At 50.5% G+C, this 24,472-nt stretch overlaps 1 protein-coding gene across 7 annotated transcripts in view; it reads right to left on the bottom strand.

Annotated features, from left to right (window-relative positions):
• Window positions 1-5,363: 5,363 nt before the first annotated feature.
• RNF144A (ring finger protein 144A) overlaps window positions 5,364-24,472 on the bottom strand; it is a 97,111-nt gene continuing 78,002 nt past the window's right edge. For all 7 annotated transcript variants that reach the window (XM_019757622.2, XM_074331652.1, XM_074331655.1 and 4 more), the window contains 4 exons: window positions 23,654-23,861; window positions 20,291-20,438; window positions 15,857-15,946; window positions 5,364-9,475 (listed from right to left, as the gene is read on the bottom strand). In XM_019757622.2, coding sequence (XP_019613181.2) covers window positions 9,344-9,475; window positions 15,857-15,946; window positions 20,291-20,438; window positions 23,654-23,861 — 578 coding nt within the window. In that variant the 3' untranslated portion in view covers window positions 5,364-9,343. The remainder of the gene's footprint in view (window positions 9,476-15,856; window positions 15,947-20,290; window positions 20,439-23,653; window positions 23,862-24,472) is intronic.

The raw sequence follows: 24,472 nt of genomic DNA, 5'->3' as shown, positions 1-24,472 counted from the left end.
AGTATAAAGGCGGTAGGTGCCTGTTGAGATTCCTTCCAACTCTAAGAACCTACCAGCTGGAAGAGAAAATCCCATGAGGATCAAAGAAAATAAGTTATCACCGTTTGCAAATATCTAAACTGACTTTTGCAATTTCACTAAGAACTGAAAACTTATGTTGAAGGAGTTTAAATGCATATGGAATATTGCACAGAAGTCACTTTCAAGAGATGCTTGGTGTCCCGCAGGAGAAACGGAAGGACTAATGATGAGAGAAACGTTGGAAAGAAAAACATAGCAAACTGCTAGCTTCAGCTCAATATTACACATGCCACGGCGTGTGTGGGCCCCTATGCAGGAGTCCCCCCGTTTCACACACAAGCCGAGCATTACAGGGAACAGGAGGGCCTGCAGTAGACGAGGGGCACCCTCTGCGTCACAACAGAAGCCTCAAACATGCTCTCAGCGTGGGGAGCCTGGCCACGGAGCTTCTGGAATGAAGCACTAGACAGCACTGCACAAGCACTGGGCGGCTGGGCTGAGCTGGCTTTGCTGCTACCAGTTACGCCGCTTACAAGACACCCTCTCTGAACCATCATGTGCTCCTCTCGTGAAATAATGAGCCATTCCCGCCTCCACTGTACCCATTTCGCAAGAGGCACTTGGACAACGAAACACCATGCTTCATACTGACTTCTAGCATTTCTGCGAGGGTTAGGAAATGCTTCCATGCTAGGCGGTAAGCTCCCTTGTGGAATGAAGAATCGTAGAAGGGGAAAAAAAAAAAATGGTCATCACCTTGACCATTTTCGAAGGTTTCCTTGGCCAAGATAATCAGTGATTTCTTGTTCCTGTTTCAACATCAAGGTGGTGACGCTGAGACAGCACGGCCTGGTAGGGCCTGTCGCTATGGCTATAGCTGCTGAGACAATGGAGCATTTTGGCAGCATTTGTGTGATTTTTAATTAAGCATCATAGATAAGCTGGATTAAAGGAGGGGAAATGTGAGTTAAGAACTGGGCCCCAGGACAGACTGCGGGCCTGACCAAGGCGGAGTGTGAAGGGAGAGTCACTGGCTGCTGACTTCACCCCCAGGACAAACTGCCTTTAGTTCAGTCACATCTGCACTCCAAGGGCAACCAAAATATGTCAACTTTGATGGACTGTATGTTCTCCTGGAAAGCAGGGGTGATGGTACTTTTCCCTGAAAATGGAACCATTGTCATCCCACAACCCCCCCCCCCCCAGGCATGTCCAAAACCCCCTACTCTGGAGCGGCTCCCCCTGCTGGCCGACGTCAGCCTCGCCTTCTGGGATTCCCACACTGTATTTGGTGCAGGTGCATTTGCTTGCGTTTTGCAGAAACGGAAGTTTGCTTTGTTGTAACGCTTCCTCCTTTTTGTCCCTCTTCATTGTCTGGTTGTCCTAATTGGTGTTTGTAATAACTCCCAGTCTACTCTCATCTGCAAGTTTCATTAACATGCTGATTGCTCCTTTGTCGTTAATAAAAACATTAAATTATTATTTCACATTCATTGTGCCCAACGATGAATTAGGAGTTGTGCAGAATAGAGAAACAGATTCAGCTCTGAGCGCACCTCGCTCTCTTGTGCCTGAAAACGTCTCACGTAGCTGAGGATGGTGGAGTTTTGTCCTTTCCTTTCGTTTTCAGGATTTGGGTGCCAGATGGAGCCAGCACACAAAATCTCCAGAAGTTCTCTCTCCTGAGATGAAAGTTATGTGATCTAACCGTTACTCTTGTCATTGATTAAGCCTGACTATCCGGCCAATGTCCCCTCTTCTCCTGGCTTACACCATATGAACGACGTACTTATTTGCTCCTTCAAGCAACAAACATGACTTCACATTACCCAGCACCGACTAGGCACAGCCACTATGCAGTTTGCCTGAAAATGCCACGCCTTCCCACCTCTGTGTTTGTTCTCATCTCTGTGTTTGTCATCCCTTTTCCCCTCTGCCTCTGAGCCAGGCCCAGACCCCGCAGCCCACTCCAAGCACCGCTCAGCCTCCCACACTCAGCTTAGATGGCTAAGGTTGCACATGAGGTGTTCCCAGACCCTGCCTCCTGTCCAAGTCCAGTCACTCATTCAGTCTGCTGAGGTGATGCCATAGGGTCTCAAGCATCCTGTCAGGCAGGGCTGCGGTTTGTCCCACTGACAATCCCACTAGGCCTTGAGCCTCATGAGGATGGGGTCTAAGAAATTTTGCCTCTTTTTGTGCCCTTGTCATATGTGTCTGCAGAGCAAGTGTCTGGTGAAGAATCAATGGTGCCCACGTCGCCGGTGACTCAGCCACCGGCTGTGCACTCAGCCTGCCCTCGGTGAGAGAGACTCTCTTCCACAATGGGCTGCGTGGCCCCTGCCAACGCTGACTTCTGTGGATTTCCATGTCATCCTGCCTCTCGTTTTTACTCCACTTCAGATGGTGGGAATGTCACCGACCAAGGTCATCCTTTCCTAGGAAGCATTTTGCTGTCATGGAAGCACAGCAGCTCCAGGCGAGGCTGCCTGGTCCCCACCACTCTGAGCCCTTCCTGAAGGGAAGCTCTTCTGGGCCCCACTGGCCCTTGCCCTGGAGCACCTCTGGACATCTTGCTGAAGTCCTGAGTGGTGTTCCCACAGGCTGTGGGGCGGTCCTTGACTCCAGTCCACTAGTGACTGTTTTTGGGTGAGACTCTTAATACCATCTGAGCTTTAGTTTCCTCACCTGTAAAGGGAAGTGTCCACAATAACAATACTTTTTTCCCAGGGCTGTTGTGGGAGTCAGTTTCATCTGAACAGAATGTTGACATGAGAAGGACAGTTTTGTCCTGCAATGGGCACTATTTCCTGCTAGATGCTGATCCAGACACTTCAAAAGGCCACGTGTGATCATTTGGGGGTGGCAGGGAGGCACGTTTGGTCTATGGCACTGACAGCACCCCAGTGGTCTGTGCGCCTTTGAGGAACTGCCTCCCCCTGGGGACCTCCTGGGGCCAGTGCCCTGCTTCATCTGGCTGGTTGGAAAACAGGTGGGACTGAGGTCTTCTGTCTCCACATGGGAGATTCACCTTCAGACACAGTTCAAACGGTCAGGGACAGAAAGCAAGCTGCCGCACATGGCTGAGGGACGGCTCTGTGTGTCGGTGGCGGTGCATCAGGACAGGAAAACAGGAAACCTGTAACAGGAAACACACGGGTCCCCCATTCCAGGCTGCCCCTCACTGTTGGTATGTCTCGTGGCAATGGCTTCTGCCACCCGTTTCCTCGCCATAGTACGGAGGTGATAGTCCTCGCCGGTCTGTGAGCGTTCAAATGCATGGCAGGAGGCAGTGCCTGGCTCATGGCAGGGTCTCGGTTCACAATAGTTATGTTTTTACCCTATATTGAGACTTTTGCTTCTAGGCCATCTACACTTCCCCTGCATTCCGATCTAATTAATTTTTATAAGTAGTTTTGAAAGACACCCTTCCTCTTCCACCTCGTTTCAATTTAATGGTTGTCTTCTAAACCCAATGACTCCAAGCGACTGTCCCTCTCCCAGTCCACATACACACACAGCCTTTATCTGACAAGCACTTAATAAGTCCCTACTATGTGTCAGACAGTACGAGTTGCTGATATAAACGTGAATAACTCATATTTATGCTCATTTTCCTAACCCCCTGGATAAAACTAATCATCAAGTCCAACTGTTAGAAGTTTTCAAAATACATTCCCTTTTATATGGTGGGCCTTTTATAGACATTGTGATCATTGATTCTGAAGATGGAGAAAAGCCTGTCCCTTTGGATCTGTCCAGTGTGCTGAGGAATGAATGCTCCACTGTGAGCAAATTTTCTGTCAAGGATAAAAAATAAATAGAATAAAATATTGAGAAAAGAGACAGGTAACTATCCAGGGGAACAAGTAAGTGACTTCTGATTTTCCCATATGCAGAATTTGCTCCATTTTTCTGTGTTAACCAGAATCCCCAGGGTCCCTCACTAGTGGCCTAAGCTGTGATGTAGGAAGGCAAAGTGGTCCAAGCCAGACCTTTCAGTGGCCCTGGGATGACACGAGTGGGCCCTTTGGGATCCCGGATTTGCAGGTGGTGGGGGAGCTTTCTCAACAGCACCGTCGTCCCCATCACTGCTGGAGCTCATTAATGACTTCACATATTGCCAAACACTCTCTTGGTTTACTTGCCTTTCCTCATCTGTCCTTAGAAAGATGCTGCAAAGTATTTTTTACCCTCATTTTCAAATGAGGAAACTGGTGCTCCAGACTGTCACATGCCTGAGAAATCACATGCCTCAGAGGGGACCAACTCTGCTGGCACTTGCATCTTGGATGTGTGGCCTCCAGACTCTGAGACAGTAAATCACTGTTGTTTAGGTCCCCGGTTTGTGGTGATGTTACAGCAGCCCTAGTACACTAACCTCCCGCACCCCACAGCTTCAGCGTGAAGGTCCAGGCCAAAGCTTGGCATTCCGCCCTGAGGTCGGACACGACTCTGCATCCCCAGGGCGCTGGCGGCCCACACTCCTCACATGACTTGTGGCGTTGGCCCATGCCCTGAACACTCGTGCACTCATCTTCGCTTGGCTCACGCCTCCTCATCGGCTGAACGTGTTCGCACACAGCACCCCAACAACGTTCCCTACCTGGCCCACCTCAGCACTGCGCCATCTTCTTCTGACAGCGATTGACAGCTCGACCTCCCCTCCAGACCAGGTGCTGCTGGAGTGACAGCAATGAACCCCGTTAACAAAATACAACTCACCTCTAAATTCTGAGGGTTTTTGAACTTTCGCCTTTCCCTAGCCTTTCACTTCACGCTAATGAACGAGGTGCCTATTCTTCCATGAATTTAGAACAGGCAAATGAAAAAGGTCACTTATTCTAATCTTAGAGTTACTTATTTCTCCTATTGAACAAGAAGTAGCCACATCCATTCCACTTTGTTTTCCAAGCAGAAAAAGAATGTCACTGATTTTTATGGGGGGGAAAATCCCCCATGAAGGTGGTAGGTGTTGAAGTGCTTGTCTTCACGGAGGGAGGTGCCGGTTGAGGCGGCATTCCTGGGCTGGCACCACGAGGAGACAGGGAAAGGCAGGAGGGGGGTGCCTTACCAATGAGCCAGGTCCCTTGGTGACACTCAGGAGAGAGAAAACCGGAAGAGAAAGCTGCTTTCCCAGCGGGTAAGCTCCGTACCCCGCCCGCCCCTCTGTCCACCTCCTTCCCTCATCACACTTTCAATCCCCACCAGCAGTCAACTCAGAATGTACAAAAGATGGAGCCAGACAGGATTTAGAAAAGGAACCTGTATTCTAGCCAAAATATCTTTAAAAAGAAATCCCTTCTGAAAGGGGGGAGAGTGGGGACAGACTACATAAGACACAATACATTTAAAATATGTATTGAAATTACAAATCACACTTATCCATACGATTCCAAAGTACAAAACACAACATTAAAAGGCATTCAAAACAGCTCTTCTATACATCACAGTGTTAGTGACATTTCAAAAACACAAATTTGTTTTTGTTTTTACCACCACTTGTCAAATACATCACATATACAAGTGCATGACTCATTCATGCATGCTTTTATGCAAGATTAAAATACACCCGTGGTAAAATGATCAAAGAAGGAAAGAACAGGCAGGCGTGTGGGGGGCACCCAGCCCTACCTGAAGGCTCCTGGATTGTGGAAGACAGATTGCAGAGACCAGAGGCAGGAGGGCGACCGTGGCCTTCTGCACCCAGACAGTATGCTCCCCGAGTTCTGGTGCCCAGCTACTCCCTTCGTCCCATGTGGCATTTCTGGCAACACTAGTCATAATCTCATTTTGTCTCTTTTCATAACGGCTTGGGTTCATTATAAGGGATAAACAAGCTTTGGTATTTTTTAATGAGAACTTCACGAAGCTTTACACATGCAAAATGTTTTCCCTTGATGGTTTCACTATGATTTGTGTATATATACTATATACAGGGGGCATTTATTAATAAAGGAGAATCTGAGAAGTATACAAAAAGCTCACCCTGGTTCTTTGTACTCCCCTCATTTTTTAAAGACTCCCAAGGGAAATGTCTTCTTCTAATTTGTGAACTACCTTTCAACTTTTATGATACAGGTGAAAAAGATAGACGTCTTGAAGTATTTCTTGCACATCTGACACTCCCTTCCCCTTGGCATTGAATCCTAGTCAGGAACTGAGCTGCTTCCTACGCTGGTTTTATGGAATAATATGCTGCAAAGAGAACTCGTTCCCATTTTAAAAGATGCCAGAAGTGGCGAGCGCTGCTTCTCGGTCTGCAGCTACTCCAGGGGGTCAAGGAAGAACTGACGTGGACAGGAATTTGTGCCATGGAAGGTTTTGTCTGTGCTCAGTCTCTGCTACGTGACTACCCGCAGGGACTCCTCTGACAGAGGCAAAGCTTGGCCACCTGGCTACAAGGACACACAGCAGAGTCAGCCTGGGTGGTCAGGAGCATCCAGGCAACCGTCAGAACGTGGTCAGTTTCCAAAGGGACACAAATAACTATGGGGAAACCGTGCCCTCCCTCACCACCGCAACCGCTGGCAGTAGCATCAGCTATGGTCCATCTGGAAGGGTTTTCTTCCCTCTTCCGCGGCTTGATACAGAAGCAGGCATGTGCTCCCAAATGGTCTGTATGAAAACCGTCTGTGAAAGTGAATGTCATTTTCAATTAAGACAAACTGTGCTGGATCACAGGAATGAGCCCACCTAATAAGGGCAGAATTCCCCAGGTTTTACCGGGGAGTGACAGGAAGGTTAAAACCTGAAACGTGGGCCACCCTCCCACGTCCTATTTATATTTTACACCAAGCCTAGTTAGCAGTGCGTCCCCGAGGCCCGTGGGTACGGTGCTGCTGAGGGAAACTCCGAGGGCAGGGAAACGCAACGTTATGGAAGGACCCCCGTGCAATCTTGCTGGTATCTTTCCGGGGAAGGGACGTTTTCAGTTCTGTTGTTACTCAAGCCAAATGAGAAAAGTGAGGCTTGCTTGATGCAAAATCTTGGCGTGAGCAGGTACTCCTTTGGCCCCTGAATCTCTGCGGTCCCTCCCTGGTCAAACCTCGTGCTTGTGAAACATGTCAGAGGTGAAGGCACAAGGATGGTTGGGGCTTCAGATGTGCAAGCTGTGCCCACGGACTCCCCCAGGAGAGACGGACGGCCTGACCCGCTAGGAACAAAACGACCTGAGCTCCAGCCCAGGGAATGCAACCTTTCCAAGGCTCTGCTCCCTCCCCCAAAGGTGAGGGGAGCAGTGTATGGAGTCGTGCAGTGTGCAATGGGCAGCAGTTAGTGCAGGCAGGATGGACTGGGTGGGATGAAGACCTGCCCCGTGGACGTCTCCACACGCGGCCACGAGCCTGTTGTGTTCAGTACATTTTCAAGGGCTCTGGCTAGTCAGCTGCATTCTCAAATCCCAGCAGGAGGCCTCAAGCCGTGCCACTGACTTCATCCTCAGGCCTCCTGCGGTTGTCACCCTCTCAGAAAAGCCATTCTACCTCCAGGCCCTATTGCAACACCTCCAGCTACAGACTTTACCCAGGCTTCGTCCCAACACACAGTCCCAGGCATGTTCTTTCAAACTACAAGTAGGAGAAGTTTTCCACATAATTTTGACACAGACTGGTCTCCTAAATGGCTTCTGTTTCATAAAATAAATACTAGAGGTGAAGAGTGAGGTGATCCTATTTCTTCTAACGTACTGAACATTAAGAAATAAGACATTTCTACATGAGAAGGTGAACCAGGACCTGAGATGAACACGCAGGTAGGAAGGGAAAGATTCAAACACCACCCCATTTTCCACACACGCTTGCAACAAGCAAACGGCCGAGACACAAGTCAGGTTTGGTTTTCAATGTGCTCCTCTGTGGAATGCTTAATAAGTTTTAAAAAGTTCCCCTGTGATGAATCCACAACATTTGCCTTTCCACTATTTTTAGAAGCCCCAAGTTCAATGCAATCGATTTGTTCTTTAAAAGCACATGTGGATTTAAGAGCCGTATTAAAGTCAATTCTCTGTGAAGACACATCCCCCACTTTCCAAAGTCAATTGATGGGATGACATGTGTCTTACTGATCTGTGCATTCTGCTGCCATGGTAACGGTCACACACAGCCTGTAAAAGACAGCCTGTAGAATCCCATCAAAATAACGACACGATGTGAAAGGTGTTTCCGCCAGGGCGAAAGGGTCAGCAACAGGACTGGAGTTCTGTGAGATACGTGATTTGTCCAAAATAGCTTAGTTATTTAAAAACTGAAAATCTGAGAAGCTCCTCCCTTGCAAAGCCAGAGGCCCTGCCTCTGAGAAGCGGGGCCCAGTTCTCTTCCTACTTCCTACTTGAGGAGACTGAGGCAGGTGGCCAAACCATAGTGATCCCGAGTAGAACCGTTTCCGAGTAGAACTATTTCGGAGCACAACATTTGGTTTCTGAAGACATTAAAACTCTGATGACACTCGGGTGAGAAGAGACAAGCCTGTGAGCTGAACTGAGTCACCAAAGAGAGAAAAAAACAAAAGGCAAATCTATTGGTGGTGACGCTCCTTTAAACACAACAGCATTTTCAAAGAAATGCAGCGGTATAGGAATCACGTTTCCGATGGTGCACAGCGCACAGCATTCGAAAAGTCGTTACAAGTTTCAAGAAGAACACAAAGGGCATATAAGGCTTCCTAAATCTCCTGAAAAGTGGCCGAGCCAGAAAAGTCATTTCACAATAACTGCTTAAAATGCACATTTCAAGAAAGGCATAGGATGGTTTAGATGCACCTTGTTGATTTTTCACTTCTCAGTTGGAAAGAAAGAAAAAAAAGAACGCCTTCTAAAAAGGATTTTACTAAATGCCGTTAGTAATAAAAACAGTTGTCATAAACAGAGCGCTTTTCTCAAGTCGGAATAACTGGATTCAGTCTGAAGTGAGCTGCAATCCTCAAAGACTTCTCTCAGCGCCATGGCACCGAGGAGGAGACGGACAACATTTTGCACGAGAAGCTCCTCTGCAACCCCCAGACATTCCTCGTCTACTGCCAGAGGGAGAAAACTGCCCAGTGTGCTTCTTACAGCACCTCCCTTGTCAAGTCTGCAAGGACCGATTGTGTGGGGACGTGCCCTACCCACGCCAGCCCTGCCTGCCCCATGCCTAGGTGACTCCACCTGTTGTCTCGGCAAATGTTCTGACATCGGTCCCTGAAATCACGGCATCCTGCGTGACACTGTGAAGCTCAATGGGGCACATAAGGCAAGAAAGATGTTTAGTGAGAGGGGGACGGCGGGGAGAGAAAGGGGAGAGTCACGCTTCCCGGAGGCAGGGGTCTTGTTCCAGCAGCATGCCTTCCTCTAGGTGGGTAATGGGTCATCGTCACCTTTACTGCACTTGCACTTGCAGCAAAGTACAAATGGAGTGGCCAGGAGCAGGAAAGGTGAGGCCACCAAGAGCAGGAGCCCAAATCCAGCAAAAATGCCCACGACCTGCAAGAGAAAACACAGGATCAGAAGGTAAGTGGCTGGTCTGTAGGTGCCATGGCTGAAGTATAAACCACACCACCACCCATCCGTCCATCATCACCCACATCTCATCCATCCATCCATCCATTATCCACGGCACATCTACCCAACCATCCATCTACCCATCTATCCATCCATCCATCACCCATCCATTCACCCACCCATCCATCCATCATCTCTCCATCATCCATCCATCTATCCACCCACCCGTATTTCCTACCCTTCACTTTCTTCCCTTCACTCTTCCTCCTCTTTCTCCCTTTCTTTTTACTTCTTTTCTCTTCTCTTCCTCTCCTTCTTTTCATCTGAGCACCCAAACATTCATCCATTGATACGTCCAATTAACCAACATACTTCTCCTGAGCCAGACACTGTACTAGTGTCATGCGGGGTATCAGGCAGGGTGTCATGCGGGGTTTCTGCTCCCGCTCCCCGCATAAGAACACAGGACACAGTGAGGCCAAAAAGGAACACCCACGGAGCCACAGATGGGGGAGTCATACCAATATATTCTTGCTGGCGGCTGGGTTGGAGACACAGGAAGCAGGAGCCACAATGTTCGCAACCCTCACTGTGCCGCTTGCAGGCTCAGCCACCATCTTCTTGCTATCCCCTTTTTTCTGCTAGCATAGCCACAGCAGTTATATTAGTGGCCAATGGCTCACTGGTTACAGCTGACGGCCAACTAGCCACAGCTGATGGCCATGCAATCACAGTTGGCCATTTACTACCTGAGCCAGCACCTTTCTACGTGAGGCTGAGAGCCTGGAAACTGCTTTCTGGGGTTCTGTCCCCACAACTAGGTGCTGCAAATACAGAGGCACAAAGATCTTGGCCTTCAAGGAGCAGCCAGTCTGATGGAAAAAGATCACGATTTAATCAACTGGTAACAATACTATCAACAAAAACTGCTGTCAGGTTCCAGGTGTACAGGGCCCTCGGGGAGCAGACACCTGCATTTGCTGGTGGGGATGAGAGTTTCCAATGGGAGAGGGCTATGATTATAAAGGGAAGGCAGTGGTTAGTAAACAAGAAAGACTGGGATGAGGCATTCCAGACAGGAGACCTGGGAAGACACAGGTGTGGTGCGTTAGGGAGTGACCAGACCTGTATTAATCCTGGAGTGTGAAAACGAGCACTTACTTTTACACATCGTGATTTTGTTTTAAAACATATGTTTACCCCCAGGTTTGAGTAACTGCTGAAAAATAAAAAAAGCCTCAAATGTAGACATGCTGTCATCCAATCTGGCAGTGTGACTGGTCAAAGAAGCAGGACATTTACTCTGACTAGTCTCTTCCATCAGGCAGGGAAGAGCCCAGGATAGAAATCCGAAGATGGAGTTACACCGCCACCTGGTGTTCAGAGAGAGAAGTACGTGAACGTGCTGGGGCACATGGTCCTGATTCTGACTCAGTGTGTTTACGTCATCCTGGGCCTCAAATTTCTCGGTTATAAAATAAACAAATGAGGTAAAAGATCTCCAAGGGCTATGATCAGCCCTGAAACATGATACTATGCTCAAGCTTCCCAGGTGTGTGAATGAAAGTTTGCCTTGATTAGAGTTCTGCCTGAAAATGGTCACACACACACACACACACACACACACACCCATTGCATTTATAAAACAGACTGTATTATAAGTGCTAAGGATCCGTGTGTTCTTCCCAGCCGGTAAGTCCGTTGGTCTGAGCGTAACATCGATGAGGGAACTCCACGGTCTGAATTCAGACCCTGCTTTGTTAAAAGCCCGTGCACACCGGTATCTCAAGAGCCCATGGACACACACCACAAGGTGTGAGCGATCCCCAGGGCACTCGTGAGCAACGTCCACTTCTGGGAACACCCTGAGCCCCGAAGGGCCATGGACTCAAAAACGTACCAAAACCCTTCACCAAAGGCTCCATTCCGGGTCAATGCGACACCGTCTTAGATGTCACCCCGTCTATCTTGTCTCTCATTTGCGTGCCATTCAACAAGCGGGGCTACCCATTCCCTTGCCGGCTGCTGATAGGAGGCTGCAGACACCGCCAGAAGGAAAGCAGCCAACGGGAAGGAAAGAGACCGGACGCAAATGTCCCAAAACAAGCCTAATGGCTTAGTGAGCATGTGATAAATACGCGGCGGGCACAGACCAGACCCTGCCTGAGACAAGCAGACCCGCACCCAGGGCCCGGCTGCCGAGGGGAGCACGGTGACCAGCGTCATTCACGCCGGCAAACCCCGATTTAAAGGACCGATTAACCACTCAAACTGAGCTGCTTGTGGGGTTTACTAGTCAGAGCAGAACACCCTCGTGTGGCCACAGCCGAGTGCCTGTCCCACAATAAACGGTCATTTATGGGAGGGACCAGGACATTCTGAACACATCCCAGCGCGGTGAAACGCTGCACCAGGGGAGTGACACGCCTGTCAGTCACTGCAATTTGGCGTTGAGCACGGCATGGCGAGTGGCCCAGCACACGCTCCAATGCGGCAGAGGCTGGGACGAGGGCTGGGGTCAGGGACCCAGGGCTGCGTCGCATGCGCTGGGGTCGGCTCTCAGGTCTCCTCTCCATTCAGTGACAGCACCTTGGCAGCCAGCAATAGTCAGTTGGAGCGTGAACAGAATGTTAGATTTTCCCACATAGTCTCTTCCTCCTTCAAGTGGCCCTAATTTCATTTCACTTAAACAAAGCCCTGGGCGACCTCCCGGATTCCCCCACGGCCCCTGCATCCCCCTCCCCTGCTCACCACACGCGTAACCCCCGGCTCGCCCTTTCTCCCTTGGTCCCTCTCGTAGTTCAGCTCAGCTCCCAGTCCTTTGTTTAAGTGAAATGAAATTAGGGCGACTTGAAGGAAGAAGAGACTGTGGGGAAATCTAACATTCTGTTCACGTATGTTCTGACACCCACATGCACACGGGTAGCCATGTAAGCTGGGAATCCAGGGGAGCAGTTAGGGGCACAAACCCAAGTGAAGCAAAATCACTGAGGTCCTGGGAGGCCCATGGGTGCCAGGAATGCAGGTAGAGGCTAACGGGACACCTCCCTCACTGCCGTGGCCATAGCACTGGTCCCAACTCCCTGGAAACGTAGAGTAGCAAATCCTGTTGGACCCTGGATTATAATTCACCCCAATTTTCTCATTTCACCAATAGAAAACTCTAAGGTCAGAAAGCGATTCCAGAGGTCCCAGGATTTGTGTGAGACAGAGAGGACTAGGCCTCCTGGTTTCAGTGCAAGACACAACTCATGCGTATTTTACTGAGCTCAGAGAAAAGACCCTTGAACAAACAGGTCACTGCACAGGCTTCCAGGACACCAGCGTTTCTGGAGAAATCAATCACCAGCCAGCAATCTTAAATGCCCCCCTTTGGCTAAAAGCGAGCCCCCCCTTTACCGTGAGCTACAAATGTCTGTTCTCTGTGCAGAAAAAGAAGAACCAGTGTGGGTAACGCTCTCCCACATTGGGAGCTGGTGTCCTGAGGAAGCAGACTGACTCTAGTGAAAGAAACACCCCTTTTAGCTCTTAAGCAGGATGCCCCATTTCTGGAACTGCACTGGAAAAAGGCAGGCGGACACTTCACAGCCATCGTGTATGTTAATGGAGTGTCCGAGGGCAAATGAAAGGGCCAGGCTGGGAGCGTCTGGCGCTCACATCCAGCAACTCCGTGGTGAATAATACAGGTGACATCTGCTCCCACGCCGCCTCAGAGCCCTCACAACCCTCCTTCCCATGCTGATTGGCAAAAGCACTTTGTCAGCAAGAGACGTGCTACACAGAATACGAAATGACATCACTTGGCACAAAATAAAATTCTATAAAACCTTTACTTTACAGAGACATATGAGGTGTGATCCCAAAGTACGTGAATGTTTAAGTTAAAAAACATTTACTACAGTAAAAGACACATTGCCATTAACCCCTCTCAAAATACCCCCCCTTGCTTCCAACACACGTATCCCATTGTTCTTGCCACTTTCTGAAGCAGTTCTGGAAGTCCTCTTTTGTGAGTGTCTTTAGTTGCGCTGTCATGGCTGCCTCGACGTCCTAAATCATTTGGACTTTGGGGAAGAGCCAGAATAGCCTGGTGCCAGATCCGGTGAATAAGGTGGATGAGGACACACCATAATGTTTTTATTTGACAGAAATTGCCGTACCTGAAGCGATGTGTGACATGGAGCACTGTCATGATGGAGGATGAAGTAAAGACACGAAAGAGGACTTCCAGAACTGCTTCAGAAACTGGCAGAAACAATGGGATAAGTGTGTTCGAAGCGAGGTAGAGTGTTTTGAGAGGGATTAATGGCAGTGTGTCTTTTACTGTAATAATTTTTTTTTATTTAAACATTCACCATATTTTGTGATCACTCCTCATAGAATTCTTCCATTCATGGCCCGATTCCCTTGCTAGAAAAGTCCATTTGAAAGGGTGTTATGTAAAAGGCATTTGGCTGAGAATACTTTTTCTCCCACGAAAACACTGAAGGTGGCCTATGATAATTGCAAAGAGGCACACTAAAATTCTCAACAATCTCTTAAAACAATTCTACCTAAGTTCACATCTAGAGGGTGGGGAGCAGGGACCTTGCAATATCAACAAATTATACTGGGCAACTGATGACAGCCCCTAAAAGCTGGGAGTCACAGGACACTGGATTCAAGGGCATTTCCTGAATACATGGAGGGAGGCCTGAGCTGGGTGAGTGGTAGGCAGAAGGAGACGCATTTCCCCAGGGAGCGCAGGACCCACACTGGACAGAAGCTTAAGCAAAGACCCACATGCCAGAGGGCAGCACATGTGATGCATGTGGGAGACAGTGCAGGTGAGGAGGACACATGTGAAAGTGGCGAAAATGAGCTCTGAGACTGAGGTCCACAGACTGACCCTTCAGCCCAATCTGGTCTGCAATCTGTTTTGTTTGTTATTACAGCTTTATTGAGCTGTAATTCCCATACCTTACAACTCCTCCACTTAAAGTGCACCATTCAACGGGTTTTAGTGCATTCAGACTTGGGCAACCATCCCCAGTCAATTCTGCCACCTGTTGTTTAAAGAGCTTGTCTGGAATGCAGCCATGGTTCTCTAGTGACATATTGTCAGCGGCTGTTTTTTCCCACCAGACACAGTTGAAGGTTGCAACAGGGATCTTACGGCCTGCAAAGCCAACATACCTACCACCGGGCCGTCTGCAGGGAACGCCAGCCGGCCCCTGCTGTGCACCCCAGTGGCTTGGCTCCGGGGTCTGCAGTGAGGATTATCCAGGAAGCACAATGATGGGTGGGCACTTCCTATTCTCGTGCACCTGCCCTGGGACCTGCTCCCTTATGCCCCAGATGGGGCTGACAGGCCTGCGTCAACGGGCTGACAGCCACCGTGAATGCAATATTGGCTGTGAACCTTCCAAGCCTCTTCTCCAGCCCGGGAGTTCCCACAGACCCGAGTCCCCCCCAACCCACCTCCTGCTCACTTCCCACTTCATGCAGAGTGAGCTCCGGATGTCTTACTGTGCCAGCAAAGCCCTTGGGGTCTAGCCTCTGAGATCGCCTCTGACTATTTCTGCCTCCATCTCAGTCCTTCTCTGTCCCAGGGATCTTCAGGCCACAGTTCCACCATCAACCCATCCCTGTTCCCTCTGCCTGGACTGTCCCCTGTGCCCTGCCCCTATACTCCAATGGCCAGCCACAGGCGCCACACAATCTAAGAGACCCTTCCCCATCCATCACCCCCATAGCTGAGTACGTGCTGCTTGCTTAAGGTCTCTGTCCCAAAACAGAATGAGGGTCCTTTAAGAGGAGAACGCATCTATCTTACTGGAGTATTTCCAGCGCGTAGACTAGTACCTGGCATACTGCAGGAAATAAAGATGTGCTGAAAGTATGAATAAATATCAGCACACAGGCCCTCTGTCAACTCCACAGGCTGCAGAGACCTTACTGGGCAGGGACTTTTTCTGTTCTCTGCCTGTCACCCTTCCCTGTGACTAACTCACTCTCCTCGGAGCCTGTACGGGAAGCTCTTCCTCCCTTAAGCGCGATACAAGGATTAACTACACACAGTGAACCGTTACCAAGACCATGAGTGAGGAGCAAGGGATCCATCGCCTGCTGTTAAGATTCACCGTGTGCTAAAGGTGATGCGTCTTCACTCCAGCTTTGGGTCCGGGTGACCGTGAACGTCGTCAGCCCAGGACCACATTTCCTAGCTCTGTTTCTCTTCACTGCAGATCTCCAACCAACTGGCAAGCCTTCTGGAAACCACACACACAGGCGTGCGCGCGCACACACACACACACACACACACACACATGCACGCACGCTTTCTCTTCCTGACATCAACGTTCCAGGTGAGTGGCCTCCTACCTGGGTCCGGTGCCAGATCACAGAAGCCCTGGAGTGGCCCAGCTTGTTGCGGCAGGGTCCTTTATCGTAATGGATCAGGAGGAAATCATCCTGAGGAGGAAGACAAAGAGCAGGGTCCATGAGCAAGTCAGCTCGGCTCAGTGAATGAGTCCTGCCTGGGCCGAGTTTCCCTGTTTGTACCCAGCGAATGATGATGTGGTTGATGGCAGAAAAAGGGCAGAAATTCCACACACGACCCTGGCAGCTCCAGGCCAGACCCCTCGGACTGGGCACAAGAGGGAGCCCTGACCACGATTTCCACCTCAGCCTGAAGAAGGCGGCCCTGGGCGCAGTGGTCACTCTTGGTTTTGCAGGAAAGAGAGAATCCTGTGATGGAGTCTGATCAAGTAGATCAGAGCCTCTTGCTACTCAAAGGCCACTCCTGGCCCTGGCTGTGGTTTATCCCACTGGAGTCCTTCTGCCTTTACGTCTTCCTTTCGTCCTGGCAGGACTATTCCTGGATTTGATGGTTTCCTTTATCTCTGGCCGCCCTCCTCCAGGAGTGCCAGACCTCTCACCTGTAAAGTGCTTCCATTCCGCTCAGACCCTGAAAACGTTCTCCTTGCTTGGGAACCAGCCTTTCCAATTTCTACAACTGTCCAGGAGGGGGCAGTAGCTCCCTTCTGACTCTGGGGAGACACGCTGTTCTCCAGGTGCTCTGACATTCCACCTCCACCTTCCCTTGAGACCAGGACCGGACTGTCAGGTTCCCCTTACTGATGCCAATCTCTTCAGCTATGTGCCCGGGCCAGTGTTTGGCACCCAAACCTCAACAAGCACCAACTGAGCTTGCAGCAATGGATTTTCTAGACAAAACCCTCTGTCCCTCCACGTACAGGAAGTGCCACTGTCCCCCGTTCCTCCATAAAAAGAAACAACTCAGTACAAGCACAAAGGAGGGGCCGATGTCTGTCCATTCATTTAACGGAGGGTGCAAACAGCCTCTTTTTGAGAAGAGAGTGAATAAGTACAGGGCCCAGTGTGTCTGAGAGGACAGGAAGTCATTCTTCCGAGAACCCAGGAGAGCTGGACACAGTGGCTCTTGTTTGGCCCTTAAAATCAGCTCTGCTCAGACCAGACTGGGTGGCTGCAGCCAGCCCGGGAGCACTCCTCTCGCCCTGAGGACCGTGCAGGCTTTGCTGATTTTAGGGCAGCGCCAGGGGCCTGAATACAGGCATGCGGCATGAAACCCTGGCTCTTCTGGGACAGCAGTGAGATGCCTATGGGGGAGGTGGGCAGTCCCAGCCTCCCACTACCTGCCTGCCCCCTTCACCCACACCCCTCACCTACAGGGACGCACAGGTGTAAATGAAGGTAACGTCTCTTCCCGCTGGCGCTCTGTCTTCTCTGCAGCTACTGCTGAAGACGTGGGCCCGCTGTGAACTCTCGCTTCCCGAAACTCTTACAGTACTTCCCTCACCACTCACATTAATTTGCACATACCCCTGACATCAGTTCATTTTTCATTTGTATTGCTCATTTTCCCAGACTGCCTGTCGAAAAGTCTGGCACCATAGGCTCCTGAAAAGTTTCTGAGCTTGTTTTCTGAAACAGGATCAGAATCACGTGGCCCAACCCAGATGACAGGTCTTCTGTGATCTCTCCACTGTCAGACGCGGACAACCCCGGCTGCTACTGTCACCTGCACAGCTTACGGAAAACGCAGGTTCCCAGCTGCACCCCCATGAATCATGGCGCCCAGGTCTCAGGTAGGGCCCAGCTCACAGCCTTCCTAAGTGGCCCTGGTCTGACCAGTGGCCACCAGTGCTTGGGAAGCAGAGGCCCCGTCTAGAGGACACACTCCTCAGCCCGGCACACGGAGTCATGGCCGCGACTTCTCCTTCTGGCCACGTTCAGGCCGCGTACTATTTATGTCCGCCTGCATCACATGCAGCTGCCTGGTGAGCTAACTCTCCCTCTACTGTCACCGTGCCCCGACCTGCCCAGACCCAGTGCCTGCTCCTCCCCAGGCTGCTGCCAGCGGCCTTTACACCCATCATCCTGACACACTCCATACAAGGCCCCAGTGCCATCAGCCACCAGGAGCCTCTCAACCCAGAGATCACCAGCTCCCCATGCCCTGGACGGGGCCGTGGCCAGCCAGCCACCCCTGGAGTTGAGCTCTGACAGACACTCAGGACCTGCTTCCCGGACAAAGTGAGAGATGGTTTAAACAGTACCTATCTTCTCTCTACAAAAGCACTCTAATCCACTTTGACAATGTATAAACGATTTCATTGTGAGCTCAGTTTATTGATGAAGCCTGGGGCATACCAGCCCCAGGACCTGGCAGCAACCCCAGTGCATTTTGTGATAGGGACCATTTCCTTAGTATTGTTCAGAGAAGTTTCATTATGCTCCTGGGTGGAAACAGAAACAATGGAGCCGGGATGGAAAGCTGCAAATCTCGGAGATGGTCAGAGATAAAAATAAACTCCTTCCAACAATCCCACCCATTAAGGTTTGAGCCTTTGTCAAAGACTGGCTTGCAGCAGCCTGGTCTGACCCAAAGTTGTTGAGTTTTGGAGTGTGAAGGTCAGAGCAGGGATGCAGGGTCCCTCTCTCGCTCCTTCAGGGCTTTTGGGAAAGACTATCAACCTTCTTGAAAAAAAGGAAATCGATTCCAACTCTCATGGATAGATTGAGTGTATTAAATAAAATAGGTATGAAGAAGAAATTGCACAGTGCTGGCACAGAACAATTACTTCAATAAATAATAACTATTTATCTCCCCCACCAAAAAAAAAATATAAAAGAAAGTGTGTGTGCCCCTTTCGACTGTACTCGTAAGTAACAAATGCTGGTGCAACCAAGGTTCCTTATGACTTTGATTAAATTTAGTTTTAAATCCCAGTTCTAGAAATCATATCCCTCTTTATATATACCCCTCAGAAACCTAGCCTTTCCTCTGAATAACCAGCAAGCTCCAGGGCAGCAGAACACAGTAGCCTGGACCTGACTAATGGTCACACAGTGAGACCTCTGGCTGACTAAAGGTAACATCTTACCTAAGTTATGTTTCAGCTCAGAGCCCTAAGGTGGAATGACCCCCTGGCCACTGTCCCAGGAGACCAGACAGAGGGATGCCTGAAAAGACCTCAGAACTGTCCTTAAGACCTGAAGAGACGACTCATTACCCTTACCGCACTTTCAACCAATCAGATCCCAACACGAGCCCCTAACCCACAGTGTCCTGTGACTTTGCCCCATAGAATCTGTAACCTACAGGCCATCGGGGAGCCAGGTCTTTGAGTGCCAGCTCACCTGTGTCTCCGGGCTTGGCACCATTTCCTTAAATAAACCTCTACTTACTTTGCTGCAATCTCCTGTTCACATCTAGTTTGGCTCTGATGAGCGCAGGTTAACGAGCCCCCTGAGTTCGGTCACACTGGGAGGGTGTATACTCGGCCAAGAGGCAGGAGTCACGGGCCTCACCAGTGAGGGGTCCGGGGGTGGGGCCTGGCCAGGAGCAGAGGAGGGCTAAGGGACAGGATGAGGACAGGAGTCCTTGCTGCATTCCTGTGCAGAGACTGGGTGTGTGGGGTGGGGGGGTTCCCGAGAAGGAGGGAAGAGCCCAGGGAGACGTGGAGCCACGTTCCTGTTTTCGCATGCTGTCTGCTCCCAGCCCTGCCTTTACGCACGGGTCTTAAATCCTTGTTACTGTCCTTGATCAATGGCCCCAATTCCTTCAGAGTCTGCTTTCTGTGGCAACAGGGTCACTTTTCAGCAGCTCTTCATTTCCAAAGAAAAACAGGAAACTCTTGGCCAGGAGAACAATGAGTCTCATGAAGGAAAGTGCAGTGTGGAGCCTCTGTCACCAGTTCAGGCCGAGGCAGAGCGCACTGGGCCTCGGGCACAGGCAGGAACCACGTTAGAACTGAGTCAGAGAGGGCAGTGTGCCCGAGCCCAGGACAGTGGACAGCCCTGGGACCACACGAGGCAGAGGCGGACGCCGGGCTCGCCTCCCACGCCGTGTAAGTAGATCGAGGTGGCAGAGGAGGCAGCAGCAGAAACAACAATCACCCCAGGAATCAAACTTGTTGTCAGTCCATTTCCAATACTTCCCCTAACATAGTAAAACTGGCATTTCACTTCCTTTCCCTTTTAGGAAAAGTTCTAAGGAGCGGCAAATTGCAGGTCAGAAGTTAGATAATACAATTTAATGATCAGTTTTCCGAAAAACATTAGAACATGGTAAAATACAAAATTATATATGCATTATAGATCCACTATAGAGAGAGACGATATATACGTATGGACTCTCCACAAAGATGTTAAGGGCCTCGGGAACCTTCTCTAGGCGCTTTAGGTAATGGCCAGTCTATAGCTCCCCCATGCTGAAGGTACCGGCAAGGTCAAGGTCAAGGTCAAGGTCAAGGTCAAGGCCATACTCACGTCTAGAGACTCAAGGCAGTACCAGCAGAAGGCATGCTTGCAGTTCTTACACATCATCTGCGCGCACCCTTCGTCTCGCTCTATGTAGACCTTGCACTTGGGGCAGCGTTTGATGGGTGCGTCGTCCACCTCCAGTTTGAAAGCAGAACTGTGGGGAGAAATGCCATCAGGCCCTGCTCACAGGGACCCAGGGAGACTCAGTCACCGTCACTTAGGCCGGGAGCGGAAGCTCAGCTAGAGGAACCACGGTCAGTTGATATTGAAGGAGATAAAACAAAACCAAAGAAACAAAAACTGCAGAAAAAGAAATCACCGAAAACTGTGAATCGCCCAATTTTGATTAAGGGAAAAAAATAAATAAAAACACCAACATCAGCACACACCTGAATGTAGGTGTACGTGTGTGTATGGACGAGCCAACGAAAACATGACCTAAGGCTTAGTTTAGATTGGAGGTTCGTGAGTAATGGGATTATGGTTAAATTTTATGTCCTGATTTCCTATATTTGCATACTTTCCAAAGGGTTGATAATAATTTTTAGGCACTTTGCTATTTTCAGGGGGAAAAAAGTATTGCGAACACATAGCAGTTGCTTACTTAGATCTACCTGGTTTGTGTTGAAAGAACTGTCTTCTTGGGTAGTCTGGCTAGGCTGGCGGAAGCATGACAGGCCGTAAGCCTGGGGTGAAGTGCCTGCTGTTCTACAAACTGGCTATGTAACGACCTCTCTGAGCCTCTCCTCAAGTCAGTGTGGGAATGAGGAGAGATTCCCATAGGAAAAGGCACACGGTGCAGTATCAAGCATGTGGCAGGTGCTGATAAATGGGACCAGCAGTTCTGTGCTGCTAATGAGAAGGTACATAGGTATTTCGGCATGACTATGGAGAGACACCTGCCCCACGCCGTCAATTTAAAAAACACAGCTACAACGTATGCATGCGGACAGGTGGGCTTGGCACCAGGTTGCAGACACCGGCTGTGGCCGCCCTCTGAAATGACTTTGATTTCTGCAAAGAGCCACACGTCACCAGACACCAGTCCGGTGAGCAAAGCTATCAAGTTAGATAACGTTATTTGGGTTTGAAAGCCAGGCGTGACCAATGGAACCAATTTTCATGTGACGCATAAGCTAATTTTGAAGAAAAGGCCATTGACAGAGGCAATGTTAACAAACAGAGTCTCTCCAGGGGGCTTTTTTAAAAACAGAAACAGTTAAAATATGTAGGTGCCAGTGCCTCGTGCTATGCACAGAAATCTGCATAGTACGGACAACGGTTCTCAAATCTCTTCTGGCACCTGAATGATCCTGCAAATTATTAGTCGTAACAACTCTCACTGTACACTCAGAGTTAGGAGTGCAGACAGGAGTCTGACAGCTTCATGCCTCCTCATGTGTTCTGGTGTCTGTATGCGTCAGACACAGTGACACAAGTCAAGCTGCTCAGGTGCAGGATAGTAACGTGGGTTAAGGGAAGTTTCATTTTCAACAAATAAACTCTGTTATTTGAATACAGTTGAGTGTACTCTTCGTGATGGGAGACAGCTGTCAATCAGGACCAGGGAGCTGAGAGGGCAGGGTGAGGACTGTGGCACGTAGGATAGCTCACACCTCCTTCTAACGAGGTGGCCACAACTCAGCCCCAGCCGACTGTCAGAGAGAGCGAACAAAGGCTCAGGGCAGCTGGGTATTCAGATTTCCCTGAGAAGCCAGCCTGTCAGATTTTTAGGTCAAACATTTGAATTTTAAGTTTCCACAACTTCAGATTTGTGAGCTTTGATGTAAACTGCCCTTGTGTCACTTCTGAAGGTTATCCATGTGATTTTTTTTCTATTGGTATTTTTTTGTTTTTGTTCTTTGTGAGATGCATGGCATAATGACTTACACGAATACACTGAGAAACGACTGCCACCTTTGTGTAACGACCTCAGTGAGACCAGGACATCACAGATGAAGAAATACTGTCATCACCCAACACCCACCGTCCTCCATCTTAAGGTTTTCTGCCAAAGAAACACCACTGCCGGGCACCTCCTCCCCACCAGCAGCGGAGCCGGGCTCTTTCTCACTCCGGGTTTTCCTGCTTAACAGACTGTAGGCGCCCCTCACTCACACATAGGGTGGGGGGTTCTCTTCGAGACAACTCTACCGCTGCACGAGGGGACACGCCCCCACCAGCCTTCTCCTTTCGTCTTCCCTAACCCGGAAGCTCAGCTCTCCCACGTACGCACAACCTGACCACACAAGAGGTTTCCCTTTGCTGAATTACGGAGACTGAGGCCTAAATTTTAGCTCACACATTCATTCCAGCCTTCGGATGCCAAGTTCTGGGGTGACAAGGTTCAAAGGCATGCGGTGACGTCAGGAAGAAATGGCCACATAAATAGATGAGCTAAAACACAATGTGGCGCGTGTTGTAATCAACACAGACAATCTCCAGTGGGGACAGACACAGAGGGTGGGGCCACCAGCTGGGCCCTGAGAACCGGGAAGCTCACAAAGGAGGAGACGTGAGCCACGGCTCGGAGGGTGACAAGGCGTCTCCAGGAAAAGGGGAGGACAGACAGGGCATCCAGGCACAAGTATGCAAACGGGAGGGAGAAGGGACGTGCTCCAGGGATGCCAGGGGGTCTCTGTGCAGGGCCAGCTGTGGGGGCTGGGGGAGGGGACAGCAGCAGGGCAGAGAGGAATGGAGGGAGCAGCTGACGACTACACCAGGGGTGGATGGTGACAGTCCATCCATCAGAATCGTGGTCTCAGCAGGCACAGGACCAACTCTATCTGTTTGAACCATTTGCCACCGCAGATTTTACAGGACACAAAAAGCTGAGCATTATCGATTTCTAAATTTCAACGTGTGCAGAACGGTGCCCCTCTGGGCACCAGTCTGAGGGGACAGGAGGGCAGACGCGCAGCTGTGACTGACCATCTCCTCCCAACAGGCTCACCATTCTAGGGTGATGTGGTCCCCGGGGCCTCAGGCATCCAGGAACCTGCTGGGTGGCCCTTCCAGTGTTTATACTCACTGCCACCTACTACAGTCCCCACTCCTGCACCGCTCGGGGTCGGGGTCACCTTCAGCGCAATGTCAGGCAGTGGAGGACTAGCCCCTTCACAGTGACTCACTAACCACATGCTTGTCTTCTGTGCATCTTCCGGTTCCCAGGGCCCTGCACACACTGCCTGGCATGTAACCAGTTCTCAAATATACAGTCAAGAAACAAACCAACCCGGTGTGAACGCGGGTCACAAGAAAGGGGCTGACGTGGCACAGGCATGTACTCCCTGTGGCGCCTCGAGGGAGGAAGCCCCTTCTGTCCCTTCTCCCAGCCCTCGGCCCACACCTGCTGTGCGCAGGGCGTACCTGGTCTCCCCGGGGAGGAAGGTGATCGGCATGGTGTCTGGGCAGCCTTGACCGGGGTGCCAGCTGGCTTTGCAGGCAGAGCAGAACTGGGTGTGGCACGCTTTGCACTGCACCAGCTGAGGGGTCTGCAGCCCCATCTCCTGGAGCTGGCACACAGCCTGGCAGGTGGACGCTGGGCACCAAGTCCGACAGGGGTCCAGGAGCACCTCTAGCACAGGAAGACAAGAGCGGCAGGTCAGACTACAGGTGAGGGCGTCTGGGACCTCGGACCCACGGCTCCCCTCAGTGCTTGCTTTACATTTTTCCTGGCGAATGTCCGGAGCACACATACCGTGGCTGTCTGGCTGTTTCCTCCTCTCCAGGCATTCTCCCCCTCTGACCCCACTCCCAGTGCCCCCCAGTTCTTGGACGCTGCTGCTGCCTGCACCCAGTATGCCTGCAGCCACCAGGATGGCCCTGCTGGCCTTGGATAGCCTGTCCTGGCTTCCTGGGAGCCGACACGCCGTGGCCTGGGCACTGCCCTACTTCCTCGCCTGCCTCCCGGGGACACTTCCTGAACTCAGGCCCATGTCTTCAGGCCCAGTGCCAGGCAGGCAGCAGACCTTCAGAAAATGTTTAAGGATAGAAGGGAGGAGGGATGGAGGATGGCTGGATTCTAACCAAACAGCTCACCCGCCTGAGACTGTCTCCCTCCCAAACCTACGCCGGGAGCTATCTCCCGTGTAGAGCAGCTGGTTTTCCAACCCGACTGGAGCCCAAGTTGCTAAGAGCCATGATTTAACGAAACCAGAAGTTATTTTGAAAACCAGGCTCCCAGAC

This window comes from Rhinolophus sinicus, linkage group LG05 (genome assembly GCF_036562045.2).
Source record: "Rhinolophus sinicus isolate RSC01 linkage group LG05, ASM3656204v1, whole genome shotgun sequence".
Lineage (NCBI taxonomy): Eukaryota > Metazoa > Chordata > Mammalia > Chiroptera > Rhinolophidae > Rhinolophus > Rhinolophus sinicus.
Note: the sequence above shows the minus strand (reverse complement) of the source record. Positions and strands in the feature narration are given on the sequence as shown.